The sequence below is a fragment of the Cygnus atratus genome, chromosome 1, assembly GCF_013377495.2.
Source record: "Cygnus atratus isolate AKBS03 ecotype Queensland, Australia chromosome 1, CAtr_DNAZoo_HiC_assembly, whole genome shotgun sequence".
Classification (NCBI taxonomy): domain Eukaryota; kingdom Metazoa; phylum Chordata; class Aves; order Anseriformes; family Anatidae; genus Cygnus; species Cygnus atratus.
Window position 1 is genome coordinate 76,789,823 of NC_066362.1, and position 15,541 is coordinate 76,805,363.

Consider the following 15,541-nt stretch of genomic DNA (forward strand, 5'->3'; position numbering starts at 1 on the left):
CCAGCAGAGGCATCCCAACTGGCCAGAGGGACATTGCACTCAGCAATAAAACTGGTATAAAGAAGGAGGAAGGAGGGGGGACATTTGGGGTGATAGGGCTTGTCTTCCCCAGGGACCGCTCTGCATGCTGAGCCCTGCTCTCCTGGAGGGGGCTGAACTCCTGCCTGCCCATGGGAAGCACCAACTGAATCCCTTGCTTTGCTTTGCTGGTGTGCCCGGCTTGTTCTTTGCCCAGTGAGCTGTCTTTATCTCAGCCTAGGAGTTCTCATACTTTCACCTCTCCAATTCTCTCTCCATCCCACCTGGGGAGAAAGAGCGAGAGGCTAGATTGTGCTCAGCTGCCTGCTGGGGTTAAACCACAACAGTCCTGCTATGGCACTTTTTCCTATTGTAATGTAGGTAAATCCTTAATTTAGCTGGCAGGCAATGCTGTAGACTGATTAAATTCCTCATGCCTCCTAAAGAGGTAGGCAAGTAACTGCTGTTTGAGCAGCATACTGATACCTACCTGGCTATTGGATTAGGTCTAAGTAGTTTACCAAGGTCTTAAATGACAAACAACAGACACCAGTTGTCCTTTTTTGTAATGAAAGGCCTTGCAGACAGAAAAGGAAAATCTGCTTTTTTGCTCCTGGCCATTAATATTTGCTTACATATCTGCAGCGTGTCATGCCCCCACCATTCCATCTTTGTGTCTGCTCATAAATTCTCAGTGGTGCAGGCTGGTCATCCCCAGATCCTGGCAGATGCTGGCAATCAGAAATGAAGGACGTTTTAAGCAGACTGTGCACAAGGACTGTAATTAGGTACCTGGAAAACAGGCCTGTTCCCCTCAAGCCTCTGTCTGATTCTCTTCACAGCCCATTTCTGCTTTTGAGCTTCAGAACATCCTGTGAAAATGAACACTCAATTCTGGTGCAGAGCTTTGCAGCTCAGACACTGCAGTCAGTGTATGTACATGAGGAACAAACGTTTATGTTCCTTGCTGCTTCCCTGTTTACCGGCAGAGAGCAGACAGGTCTCTGGCACTCAGGGTCTGCAGTCGGTTCCCAAGACCGCCATTTCTCCACTTAGCGTTGGCCTGTGGGACCGATTTCGACAGAATCCAAAAAGAGGCATGGCAAAGCAATTTGTGCCTTCGTGCTTTTCTGTCGCTGTTTCTCACTTGAGCAGCTGTCAGAGGTTCTTGCTCGCTCTCTGTCTGGGCCACAAGGTGCCGCCACTCCTCTATGCTTGGCCTGGTGGAAGCGGCTTCCTAGGGAGCCACACAGCCCCGCCATGTTTCACTCTCCCTTAGTACAGTTCGTCCCCTGTGGCATGCAAGACAGGCAGAGTCAGGGGAAAAAGAGGACTATCTTCTATCAAAGTTAATAGAAAAGTCACCGCAGAATCACCTCTTGTGGTTGCTGGTCTCTTCAAAAATGAAGTCAATGGTGGGCACCTGTGAGGCTGGAACTGGTGGGAGTGGCACAGCCACTTACAGTCCTTTTCTCCCTCTCTGAACATCATCTTGCAGCAATCACCTTCATCCCCACAAGCCTTTCTGTCAGGCTTGATTTCTCCCTTCCCGTTCCCACTGGGTCTTCACAGCAGGAGCACCACTGGCTCTTTGTCTGTGATTTGTGACTGTCTCTCCTCTCTTGTCGGCTGGCAGTGAAGAAAACCCCATGGAAATTCCTCCTGGTCCTCAATGTTTTCTCTTCTAGGTGACAGATGAATACATGTAAGCCCTCATGTTGATCTCTTGAGCACTTCTGCTGTATTTAGACCCAGTGCACAAACCCGCCAACTGATCTCCAGCCCTTCTCTCCACTCCCACTCTTCCCATTCAAACCCCCACCTTTCCTCAGGCTCACTTGCCTTTTGTACAAGATGTTCCTGAAGCTATTCCAAGAGATTCCTCACCAGACTGTTTTCCTCCAAGAAACTGCTTTAGGCATCAAACTCCTCGTATCAGATCTAATGTGAATGAAAGTCTGGCAGCACAAGCAGCTCTTTTTGAGAACTACTTTGAAAGATAATTGTGTGATGTTTCTAAGGAAAATGTCTTTGAAAAAAGGCATGGAATCCATGTGTTCTTCTCCCTCTTAAGTGTTTTAGTCATTCAAATACTCTTGCTCTCATTTTCACCTGACCCAAAGGCCAGGTAAGTCTGAGGTAGCAAGCAAAGCAGGCTAACTTTGACAAGAGCAGGTAGAATCCTCACAACCCAGCTCTAATGGCATAAATTTTTAATGCTGTCCTCACTAATTAAATCAGTCTTGAGAATCAGTCTTCTCTGGTGAAATATATTACCTGAATAGGAAGCAATATTGTATCCATTTACTGTAACGGAGATTGCACAGGGTTTTGTTTCTTCCAGATCTAGTATTGCTGTGGTCTAGGTACATTTTGGACCAGTATTTTCCTATTTCTCTCTTTTTCCAAAAGTTTTAAATTACACAGGGGAAAAGAAAAAAGAAAAAAGGAAAGGAAAGGAAAGGAAAGGAAAGGAAAGGAAAGGAAAGGAAAGGAAAGGAAAGGAAAGGAAAGGAAAGGAAAGGAAAGGAAAGGAAAGGGAAAGAAAGGCGGGAAGGCAGGGAAGGCAGGAAGGCAGGCAGAAAGAGAAAGAAAAAGGAAGGAAGGAAGGAAAGAGAAAGAAAAAGAAAGAAAGGAAGGAAGAAAGAAAGAAAGAGAGAAAGAAAGAAAAAGAGAAGAAAAAGAAAAAGAAAAACAAATGGAAGAGAATTTTTTTACAACATCTTACTATGGAAGTTTTGAAGATTTTAGAACATCTCCACAGCTGGCCAAAATGCCCTGTGGAACCAGATTGACAATTCCTTGAAAAATTCAGTTTGAATCTCTCTTGATGGTGGTGGGATGCTACAGCCATAGGAAGAGGAGTGGGAATAGCAGCACAGTGGGAAGAGCAAGAAGAAAGAGGATGTAAGAAATGGTAGGCATAGCAACTGCTGGCAGACCCTGGTTGCCAGTAGCTACAAACACATGCCCCATCCTTTGGTAAGTGCCCAGCCTAATATTCCAGACCTCTGACATAGGCCAGTTTTGCTGCACTGCACAAGGCAGCCTGTTATGCCTGGGGATGACCTGCTAAGCAGTAGTTCTACCAGCAGAAGCAGCTTGCTTTCATAGGCTATCACTCATGGCCAGCTAGCTGTTGCACTCTACATCAAGGCTGGCTGCATTGTCTGACTTGAGTAATGCCATAATTAAAGCACCTGGAGATGAAAAGTGTCGTATAAGTATAAGGTATTACTGAAAGAAACTTAATTTTGAAAGTCCATTTAACTCTGCAATGCAATGCTGGAGGTCAGACAGCTGGCAAACTACTCATTACCTTCTATGCTAATGGCATTCCTTCAGCCAGTTCAGGGCTATATGCTTTGACTCCCTCACTGATCCATGTGTTGTGTTCACATATCATTTCTTCGTGCACAGTTTGATATGCTGAGCACACATACAAATGCTGTGTAAAACAGTTCAAATTAGTGTGCCTCCCGCTGCCTTGTTCTGCCAGCCTAAACTGAAAGCCTTCCTTCTCTTTTCTGTTGCTTTCCTTCCCTTCAGTTAATTATGTGACATGGTGTTTGGATTTTCTTGCTTCTCCTTTTCAGATCTTGAATTTAGATAGGGGGAAGGTTTTTTTTTGGGCCTTTGTCTGTGACTGAGCAGTTCTGCTAACAGTGCTATTCCCATTACATTTTTGGGGGCTTCTTTTGGGACCTTGCATAGCACCTTTAGATATAATTGCCTAACTCAGTTAATAAACTTACTTGCAACATTCATTTGCCCAAGGACCATTTGTTGTTGTTGTGTGCTTTGTTGTTTGTTTTGTTTTGTTTTGTTTTCCATAGTCAAAGGGATGGAAAGTGTAAATCTTTAAGTAAAGTGTTCAAGCATCTTCATTAACTGATCTCTTGCCACTCATTTATACTGGAAGAAGGATACCTGAAAGGCATCCACGGACAACAATGATTCGTGGCATTTTAGAGTGCAAAAGATTTTAGTGTCAGAGGAGCAAAGCAACACAAACAAGCATCTGGTTTCCAAAAGGGTGATTTGCATAAAACAGTGCTCAGAGCAGCATCTCTCTTGATTTGGGTTGAATTGGTAAATGGCAAGAGACTGCTGTTGCATAGGCTTTTCTCTTATTTATATCCTCAGTATGTAACTTCCTGTATCATTTGTGCAGATGCACAAACAGTTGGCATTGATGTCAGCTTGCAGAAGTAAGGTATTAAACAAAAGGGCTGTGTAGCTAGTGTGGCTGGAGAGAGCACCTATATTCACTATCAATAAGGTCATATCACGACTTTTCAGAAACAGCTCAGCCAGAGGATGAGCTTGCCTTACAGACATGTGCCTGCAAAACACACAGGAATCACAGCAGAGCAACAGTGCTTGTCTGCATTAGTTTATTTTCAGTCAGTTTTTGCTGTTTTCTCTGCCTGTTGATGTGTTGTAATTATGTGGTTGGGAAAAACTAGTTCGAGAGAAGAGTACTTAATGCTAGCCTGCAAGGCAAATTGAAGGTGTGGACAGAAAACACATCATGCAGTAAATCAGAAGAAATATCTTCACTGTGTTCCTAGAACAGTCCCTAGGATGTGAACACGGACAGCTAGTTCTTAGAAAACCTGTCTTATCAGAGCAGGGTAAATATGTCTCACTCAGATTAAACTGTCTCCAAGTACTGGTTTATTTGCTACACTGGAACTGTTGAATTCTATTGCACAAGGGCTGTGAAGTTAAATGGAAACTCAAAACACTGGAAATAGGAATTTTGCAGGGAGAAAGTCAAATGAAAAAAACTTTTATAGTTTCCCAACATATGGTACAAAAATCTGAATGAATTTATATCACTTACATTTAAAACACAAATATTATACAATACAACCCAGAAATAAATTACAACAAAACCTATGCATTGTGAAAGAAAGAAAGAAAGAAAGAAAGAAAGAAAGAAAAAGAAGGAAAGAAGGAAACAAACCTCACTGCAAATCTTCAAATGTACTGCTACAGTTTTCAATTTCAGTATCGATAATAAAGTCTGATAAGACAGGCACTTTCCAAATCACGGTAGATGAGAATGGGTTGAATCTGAAGTCAAGTCTTTGGTCATTTTCTGATGATCTGTTTTTAGATTTTTTAAATATACAGTGTATTAGTGGATTTATTTTTTTTCTTAACATGTTATCATAGAAAGGTTTGGGTCGGAAGGGGCCTTAAAGACCATCCAGTTCCAACCCCCCTGCCTTGGGCAGGGATGCCACCAACTACACCAGGTTGCCCAAAGCCCCATCCAACCTGATCTTGAACACCTCCAGGGATGGGGCATTCACAGCTGGGCAACCTGTGCCTGTGCCTCTCCACCCTCTGAGTGAAGAAAACATCTCAGGTAAGAACATCTTAGGTAAAATTCCTAAACCAGATCTAAGAATTCCATTCATATCACTCTAGAGCAAAATAAAATAAAAATAAATAAATGATAAAGTAGATTCGGTTGTAGAAAAATTAGTCTGACACCTAACTGTAAAACAACATAAATCTGCCCTCTGATATTGGAGTTCAGTCCTGTCCTCAAACCTCCATCTCACAATCCTTCTTCACACTTCTACTGTTTGACTAGGTGAAATGTAAGGCTGATACCTGAGGTAAATTTATGTAAACAAGCTAAATGAACGTGATCAGTCAGTGCTGCTTCCATCTTCGAGGCATCAGTTCCAAGAGCAGTGCTGAACTTTTTTTAACTTTTACAGTCTATTAGCCCCCATCCAGAATTTCCCACCAGTTGCTCTCTCTGTATTTGTAATTTGATAATTGAGTATTGTTCTGCCTGTGGAATCAGAATTCATAGGTGAGACTTTTTGCCATTTTGCTGAGCTTCATTTTCTCATTAAATATTTCCTCAAACTTTAAGTTCTGTTTCTGAGTGAAATGGTTCTTCCAATCACCAACAGTACCTAGAAGAGCAGGGGCAGAAAAATAAGATTGAGGCTAGCAATATATAGTGCTGAAAACATTTTAAAGGCAGACTAGTTTTATTAATGCTGCAGATGGCATAAATTATTCCTGTGTCATCAACCATAGTCTCTGTAATAGGTCATAATCATTTTATCAGTCTGGTGAGACTCTGATGGAAACAGCTGAATCATCATCCATAAAGGCTATTAACGCCTCAGACTGTTTCTCATTGTGTGTCACCTGACAATGCCAACAACACTAAGTGGTACATGAAGAGCAGCAGGTTTCCAAGATGGAAATAGAGCTCTTGGTCATCTTGGCAGAGAGGCATCTTGCCTCACCTAGGTGTTTGCAGTTAAAGGTCTCCATTTAAGCTCTTTCAAAGTCAGAAGAGGGAAATGTTTGCTTCCTGGCTGAAATTCATCTCATCCTAGTCAACATCTAAAACTCATCAAATGAGTTATGCCGAAAAGGCAGCTACGTCTCTCTACCAAGTAAAGAAGACTCATAAAAAAGGAAACCGGAGTGACTTGATCACATGAACCCCACCCTCACACCTGCTCCTAATTTTTAGGGCTTTCTACAGATGAGATGTCCCACCACTTAAGAGGTCAGTTAACTACTTCTGGGTGACTATGCACATTCGTGTTCTATTGTATGTGTCTATACAAGTGTTTCAACAGTTATCCAAGTCATCAGAAGTTTGAGCAAACATGATTTTTGTTTGTTTGTTTGTTTGTTTGTTTTTTAACTGGTATATTTCAATGAGAAAATGCTCAAAATTTCCCCTCATGTGCACCCTCTAAAGAAGTGTGCATCATCTCAAGGCAGTTGACTAAATAGTATTCTGGATAGCAAGGAAAAGAAAAGAAAGCCCGAATAATAATAATTATTATTTTATATATATATATACATATACACAAAAGTCTACTGTAAGCTGATTGAAGTTTGCTAAAACCTCTGGATTTGCACAGAAACTACTTGGAAATAAAAATGTTGAAATTCTTCAAGTTTTTCAGCATAGATTTGTCAAAAATCACTGACTTAGAAAGCTATATCTGTTTTTGTTGTTGCAGGTTGTTTTGTTTTGGTTTGTTTTTTTCCTGACATTGTATTCTGGCATTTACTTCAGCTCATTGGTAAAAACATTCTGCTGAATTAGTGAAATGTAGTTTCCCTATTTATAATTGAGAACAAGTTTTTCTTAATTGAAATAACCCTAATTTTTGAATTGTCAATGATTGTTCAAAAAATAATTAAAAATAATGAAAATCAATCTAAACATGATGGCTTTGATTTAGTTATTATTGTAATCTGAAGAAGCTTCTGAAACATCAGTAACAAGAAAACAGCTCCTTGAGGTATTTTTAAGTCACATTCAAGCTAAGTACTGTCGAAGATTTTAGTGCAGATTCCAGTTTGGCCAAGGCCTTAAGGCGACCTCTTAGGTCACCCAGTGGTTGAGTCATCCATTCTTTTGCTGTCATGGTCAGCATATTTCTTTTTGGGAACATTTCAGTAAGATAACAGGGAGTACAGAGGATAAAGGCTACCAGCAGACTCCTTCAGAAGGAATGTGTCTAGCTCTTTTCCACTCTTGCAAACTAAATGACCTTCACTGGTGATTTGAGAGGAGACTCTGGGGCTTGTGAGAGACTGAGTGTAAACTTTTAGATACAAATAGGCAGATAAACAGCAATGTTTCATGAAGCTTTCCTTTCGGCTGCAAAGCTCATATGGAGCAACAGTTAAACTGTTGTTTAAGACCCTTTCATGTTTTTCTAGCACATGCATGCATTTGCAACCAGAGAAAATAGAAAGTGTTTTTTAAGGGGGCTTCAGATTGGAAAATCCTGTTACTGCTTCCTAGGGTGGACCCAAAACATCATCAGAGGCAGGGAGAGACCCAGGCTGCTGCCTCTGAATAGGTCCTGGTTGGTGCTGCTATATTAAGCCAGGAACAGTGAATGTACCTTTTCTGAAAATCAGCTTCCTGTTGGATGTCAGGGCACAGACCGTGTGACTGGGGTCACTGTTTTCTTTTTCAGTGTCGTTTTTCATCTCTGAGAAGGATGACTTCTTGCAGATGTCTTGGATATCATCATCACTGATGTCTATGTCCAGGAACACGCTGATTTCCTTCACAATCTTAGGGAGATCCTGAGATACAAGAAGAATAAGCTTTTTAAATTTCTGAGCTGATTATCAGACTTTCAGTTGATATGGAAATTATTATTTTTATTACATAACAGGTTTGTCCCATTTATTTGCTTTCTAGCAAAGCTAAACAAGTCTTTGGACTGTATACATGACAGATACAGTAAACCTGATTCCCCTCTTATTCATACTCACAGAAATGAGTAAATGCCCTGTATGTGCAATCATATAGAATTACATGGCCAGGTAAACTCCCAGTTTGTTTTTCTGTTTCTCAGAATGATTTCACTGGGAACAGAAATACTCAAAGCTCAGTCTCTGTGTAAGGAGCTTATTTTGTTGGAGGTGCCATATCTAGAGATCTCACAAGTGATTCCAGATCCAAAATGGACTTGGAATTCCTCATAGTGGAATTGCCAAAAATAAACAGAACTATTTTAATGGAAACACTGGAAAAAAAAGTGTTTGCTTCGTAACAAAATAATAATTCTCTGAAAGCTAAAGTATATTTGGTATTAGAGGTTTTGTTGTTGTTTAAGAGTAGCAAAGCTGTTTCTGCATAATAATTTCCCTTTGTCAAATCTTTTTTCCTACCTCCACCCCCAGCCTCTAATTTTCTTCTTTACTGGGCACACTGTTCCCACTGACCATGAGTAGTTCTGTTGTTTTATATCACTTTCTGAAAATTTCACCTGAAATGTCAGGCATAACAGGTTAACGTGTGGACCTCAATAGATGTTCTTGGTTAATTTTTCTATAGGACCAAGGACCAGGAATTTAAAATTCTTTCTGTAGCTGGGGAAAATCATGTAATATATGACCCACTCATGCATCTATGAAATGCAACACTCACACGATTTAAGACTTGCATAACTTGTGTAGTCTGAATTATTTAAGTATTTATGTGTTTCAAGACAAAAAGTCCTATGCAAATATAAAATATGCCCATTCACATTTTCTTATTTGTTCCTCTTCATTAGAATTTGCTACTTGATATTTTAATTATGTCAATTTAAAAGTAAAGCATTCTGAAATAAGAACAGAGAGCATATTTACCTTCTTCATGTCTTCATAGAACAAAAACAGGATATTTTTGTCATTTTTATGTTCTTCCCAACTTAGGAAATGATCAAACCAAGATCCACAGACAACTGAAAAGAAAACCCATATAGATTCGTATAAATTTGATTCATAAATAACTCTGTATCTCACACACTTAGGGGAATGATCCCTTCTTGGTATGTACCCCATATTCCTCTAAATCTGATTCAATTCTCTCTGTGAAGTGACTCAAGTTTACCATCCAAAAATATTACCATTCCTGTTGGACTTTGTTTTTGTAAAAGAGATGCAGAAACTTTTCTGAGATATAATTCTCTAGGGGAAAGAGTCTCCAAATCTAGGAATAGGCCAGTAAAGAAAGAAAATGTATGGGCACAATGAGATCTGAGTATCTGAGCAAATATCTGCATGTTCATGGTCACAGACATAAAGACTAGGAAAATAAACTAGGAAATAAATGTATCATAAATATAAATATCACACTAGGGAATAAAATGAGTCTGTTAAATGGTGCATACTGTTGCTAGTAGAGGAGAAATTTATATACTTTAAAAAGTCAAGGAAGAGTTGATTAAATGAAGAAGTTACTATAGAAATACATCATTCAGACAACTACACAGGTAACCTACAGTTTTATAATTGACTCATAGTACTTCTTTTGTCTAAATGCTCCATTTGCTGAACTACAGGAGGACAGCTAAACTTGAGTTTTATTTTAAAAGAAAAGCAGTTCTGACCCTTCTGGTTGAAAGACAAGATTGACAGCTGAGTTGAAAGCATCCTCCAGGCCATTAAGAAAGGGATAGACAGAGCAGTCACATCCAGCCTTCTCCGTAACTTTGACCTTGCTTTATGCTGCTACCAGAAAGGTATAATATTTTAATGTTGTAAAGGGCATCATTTTGGTTATAAACCTCAGGATGTATTTAGGTATTTTGCTGAATGCTCCAGTCTGTAGCCACCTCCTACACGTAAAATCCTGTCTAACTGCAGGGCACATGTGCACCACAGTGTCCAATTAAAGCCTGCTTAGCCACACCAGGAATGTGGCCAACAAATGCACCTGCTTTCCCCCAGTCCACATCTGTGCAAGAAATGGACAGATCTCCAGAATTCCACTGTCTACACATAAATTTGGAGTTTCCACTGCTTTTCTTTCCTGTTTCTAGCAGGGAAAGAACATATTCATCAAGGCAGGTATCCAAAGAACCTATTTTTTTCCATTTAAAATAAAAATAAAAATTGAAAAATAAAAATTGGAAAAAAAAAAAAAAAAGGACAGTGATAACAGTGATGACTTTTAGGTCCTGTAAGCTCTTAGACTAGATCATCATTGTCTCAGCTGTCCCCAAGTCATTTAGTTCTTTCTCTGTGGGTTCTCGCTATATGAGTGAGCAATCCTGTTTCCAATAGCTGAAAGTCAGTGACCCTTTTGGCTCTGGGGGTATAGCAAACAGTCTTGGAGACTCTAGTGACAGCATAAGTTGTCTCTGGGTGTCCTTGCCTTTGTTCTCAACTGAAATAACTCTGCAAGAGTACTAAAGGATCTGAACCAAGCAGCACAAACATCATACATTTCTATTAAGAGCAAAAATGACAACCTCTCTCCCAGTATCACCTCTCAGATAAATTTCTGCTGCAACCACATAATTATCTTCTTATGCCATGCATAAGCATGCAGGAAACAGCAGAAGGCTACTAGTTTACAGACAAATGGGAGATGTTTTAAAATTTGAGACAATCCTCTTTTCTTTTTTCACTGTTGAATGTTCAGAGGTGTTACTAAACAAGCCAAGATCCTGCACATCATTTATGCATGTGCCTTAGGGTTGCTCTGAATGAGGAACACAAGATCTACAAGGCAGAAGAAAATTCAAAGTGACTTCTGGAGCTTTGATGTAAGCTCACGGTGACTGCACTGGCACTTTTCTTTCAAATTTTTCAAGGCCATCTATCATTGTTGCTGTTATCATCATTGTGGTTGTATAGCAGGAACAAGTCCTCAAAGGAGTAATAAAACACTAAAAATGGGAGTGGATACCTGGAACACAGTCCTCCTGTCAGCTTCCATGCCACCACTGCCATTCACACAAATCTCACTCATGTGTCACTCACCTTGGTCTTTGGACCCCACGACTAAGACAACAACCAGGCAGAGTGTGTGCAAGGGCACTTAGTGTGTGCAGGAGCACTTTGTGAAAGCACCTAGACTTCCTTTGAAGGACCACACAAGTCTACTTTCAAGATCAGAAAAGGCAGTAAGCCTGCAAGCGTGGCTGTCTGTGCAGCCTGGGGATGGTCTCCCTCTGTGCCGCCCACCTTTCGGCAGGGCAGTGGAGCTCTGCTCTCTGGGCACCTTCAGACAGTGTCTACCCCACCAGACTGCCCACCAAGGACAGGAGGTGGCTGCAGTGATCCCAGCTGCCTTTTTGTCTGCTTGGAAGGAGCTGTGTGCACATTCCTTTGCTATCAAGGTTTAAACATGAGTTCTTGGTGTAAAGCGGGCTATTAGCATGGCTCATGAGGCAAGGTTGGAAATGTTTTACCACAGGGAAACCTGCATCATAACCAACAAATTGTTGGGGTTTTCAGAGTGTGTGTGGGAAGAGATGAAACCTGCAACTTGGCTATGAGAATATGTTTTTAACAGGTGTGTCAGAGGACAGCAACCTGCAAAGAACAGTTGTGCTGAAAGAATGCAACTACTTGTCAAAATGTCTCCTCACAGGGCTGAAGATAGCATCTTATTATTTGTTCTTTTTTGGTTTAGCATTAGAATTTACCTTGAAAAAATAATAAATCTAAGGCTATATAAATTAGGAGTTCAACAAGGAGTTTTCACACAGTTTGCATTTGTTAACACTTTCTGTGCATGATCAGATAATACAAACTGCAGGGATAAAACATAACACTTATCCTTACCATCTCCTTCTAAGAACAAGTCAAAGAAAGCAGTCCAGGTATCAACAGTGGGAAGGTGTGGATTCTCTCTGTAGTAATGATACATAGAAACTGCAGTATCTTTTGGATTTCTGCTGATGTAGATCATCTGTAAATGAAGATGATATGGTTATTAGTGATAATGTTATTCCTTTATTTTAGAGGAGCTGTGTGCATAAATGTGGCATTTTCATAGGCAGTTTGCAGTGTCAAAACCCTTTCCTTTGGGATTCTTCCACTGGACACCATGTCATAAAGACAGAAATGCATTTGTCCCTTTTTAGGCAGAAGAGAGCAGTGGTCAGCAATCAAAACCTTGTGGGCAGAGGTGTGTTTCCTACAGATGGGTAATGTTTACATTTTGTGAAAGAGGCTGATTCGTTTTAACTCATGAATTAAACTACCTCATATATCTGATATATAAAAAACTGTTTACTTCTTAACATTCACAGGACATCTGCAAATGTTAATTTTGGCCTTTCACTGAAATTAGTGTTGTCCCAAAAGTCTGTATCTATGTAATCCTGAAACTCTGAACTTTTAACATAAAATCTGAGGCCCAGAGCTGATTATTTATAGACCTCCCACATCAGCATGGGTTGACCCCCAATCTGAATCCTCCTCCTACATTTGAATTCACCTCTGTTTGGCACTATTTCAATATAGGGTCTTGAAAAAGCTTCAATAGGAGGGGCAGGGTACATTCACCCCCAGAACATTCCATAAATACCCCAGATAACTGCTTTCTAAACAAACCCTCCAGTCACTAGGAAATGGAGCCATGATACACACACACCACCCTCCAGTCCCTAATAATATTGAAAGATCCTAGGGTTGCATTTTTTGTGGTGCCTAACATACAAATCACCCAGTGGGAACAGTAGGGCAGGAGCAGAACCCAGTTTTTAGCCCAAGCCTCTGCTCATGCTGCCTTCAACTGCTGGTTAGCTGTGTCTCCAAAATTCACAGCAAACCACTTCTGGAAACTGTAAGTCATTTAATATCGTTTAAGGATTAACAAGACAAACTAGATTCCTAATAGACACAAAATATCTTACTGCTTTTATAAATTTTTGCCTTACCTTGCAGTTTTTATTCTTAAAATTTGAAGGCAACATGTTGTAGTCCAAGTGCGTTGGGATGATTCTCTTTGATGAGAGTTTATTCAGTTCCTCCAGTCTGGAAACATCTCCATATTCAATGGGAGATGTTAGTGTAATTGGAGTATTGTAAAGCTTTGTTATAACTCCTGCCAGCCAGTGTGTGCCTTCAGAAAATTATTTTTAAGGAGAAAAAAAAAAAAAAAAGGAAGAATGAAGGAAAACAAGGAAGATTTGTTACTGAGAAGATACATGAAACATGCAGTTTGCGTACGGGAACAGCTTTCTAGCACACACAGAAAACCACCTTCTAAAAAACACCTCAAAACCTCTACACCTCCAGATTCAAGAAACTACATAACTGTATAATCCCATTGGCTCTAGATGTATAAATACTGAAAAGATAGTGTTGTTGCTGAAGTACAAAGTAACTCTATGCAAAGTGTTAATATTTGTATTGAAACAAATTCATTAGCTAAGGTATAAAATTCAGACTGCTTGTCAGCAGGTGGTTATATTGTTTTTATTATTTGTTTTAGAATAATCTGTTTTGTTTTGTTCTGTATTCTTATAGTAAATTGAGTCTATATATTTGGAAAGTAACTGAGCTTCCTCTTTGGTATGTGTGTGAGACAGAGTCTGGGTGAGAGGGAAGAAGAAATGAATAAATCTGCAGGCAAGGGCCATACAAATAACCTAATTCAACTCTTGCCTTGTTCATAATTAAATGTAGGAAGTCCTCTGGCACATCCTTCAAGTATAGATTTTGCTTATGAGAAAGAAATATCTACTTGCTTTCCAGTATGAAAACACCTGAGATTATTTTCAATTAAAGAATCAAAATTTAGACAAATGATTTGTATTTTGGTGGTAATTTAAACACTTCCTGAGAGAATAACATTCTCACATATTCAAACACCCTTCCCTGTTTCTTGCACACAGGTACTTCACAAGTAAGTTAAGCAGAGAACACAAAACAAACAATTGAAACGTCTTGCAATTAACATCTAAAAGTAGAACTTACCAGATTTGGGATAGGAACCCAAAAGGACATCATCTTCCCTAGCATCAAAAGTATCCAAGGATTTTAAGAGTTCTAGAGAAGACCTGGTGGTAAAGGGAATCCCCTTAAACATATGAATTAGTTCTGTCTCACTGGGGTTGGACATGTTTGCTTAAGTCTTCGATTCCTGCAAATCAGATACCAGTGAAATGACAAGAGGATTTAAGAGTCACCTCTAAGTCAGATGGTTTGAAGTAACAAACTGAAACCAGCAATACAAACCTTATGCTTTTATACTTTGTTGTGCATGATGAAGTCCCTATCAGATATTGATTTTTCTAGTTAGCTGATAAAGGAAACTGAAATGTTAGAGGTAATTTCATAAATAACTGAAATGCAGAGTCATCAAAAATGTGTATCATTTGTCATTTATTAGCTTTCCAGATAAAGAAAGGGGGTGATAGTTAAAGTATAGTAATTGTGGAAAATGCCAAGACTGACCATTTTGTGTTGCCATAAAATTTGCTTAATGTGATTAATGAACAAGTTATACTTCCATGGAAGCAGTATCTTATTTTATGTGATTGAAATATTTTGGATTTTCATTTTATGAAATATGCAGTGGCCTAAATGTTCAAAAGTGCAAGCTGATTCCCAATGCTTCAATTATGTGATGTCAAGAAACCAGTTTTCAAAACATTTCAGAATTTCAGCCTGAGGCTTCTTAAAAACAGAGGAACTTCTGAAGCACAATCATTTTTTTAAGCTGTCAGCTATCTCCATAAGAGGAGTACAGAAAAAAAAATCACAAATTTTAAACAGATGTTTCACATTGGGTTGTATCCTACATGTTGCATGACTAGAAATGGTTGAAGATTTCAAAATCTTTCCACGGAAAATGCATAATTGTAATATAATCATAATAATAATATTTTTTTAAAAAAAGATACTTGCAGGAAAGACATAGTTCTCAATTCATTGCTCATTATGAAATGTGTTTTTTGAAAAATTTTGAATCTGTAGAAATCACCATTAATGTTTTTCAACCTGAAATATAAGTGTATCATATTAAAATAAATAGCTCTGGTTTGAATCAAAATATTTTGAAATGCTTAATATCTCAATTTTCATTTCCATTGTTACTAATTGATTTTTTTTAGGGTGGTGTGATTCCAGAACCTTCAGACTTTGATTTTTCACTGGATTTTTTTTTTTCATTTAGGTCTCAAAATCTCATGGGATAAGAAAAACATTTGTAAACAGAGCTTCACTTGTCTTTACATTCTTTTCCCCAGGCAGCCAGTGGCTTCATTAT

The 15,541-nt window shown here is 39.2% G+C and overlaps 1 protein-coding gene across 1 annotated transcript; it reads right to left on the reverse strand.

Annotated features, from left to right (window-relative positions):
• Positions 1-5,844: 5,844 nt before the first annotated feature.
• Positions 5,845-14,392, reverse strand: LOC118245124 (sulfotransferase 6B1-like). Its single transcript, XM_035540804.1, has 6 exons — positions 14,248-14,392; positions 13,206-13,390; positions 12,106-12,232; positions 9,178-9,272; positions 7,938-8,124; positions 5,845-5,963 (listed from the first exon to the last, which is right to left on the reverse strand). Exons 1-6 carry the CDS (start codon positions 14,390-14,392, stop codon positions 5,845-5,847), a joined length of 858 nt encoding a protein of 285 aa, XP_035396697.1.
• Between the last annotated feature and the right edge of the window lie 1,149 nt (positions 14,393-15,541).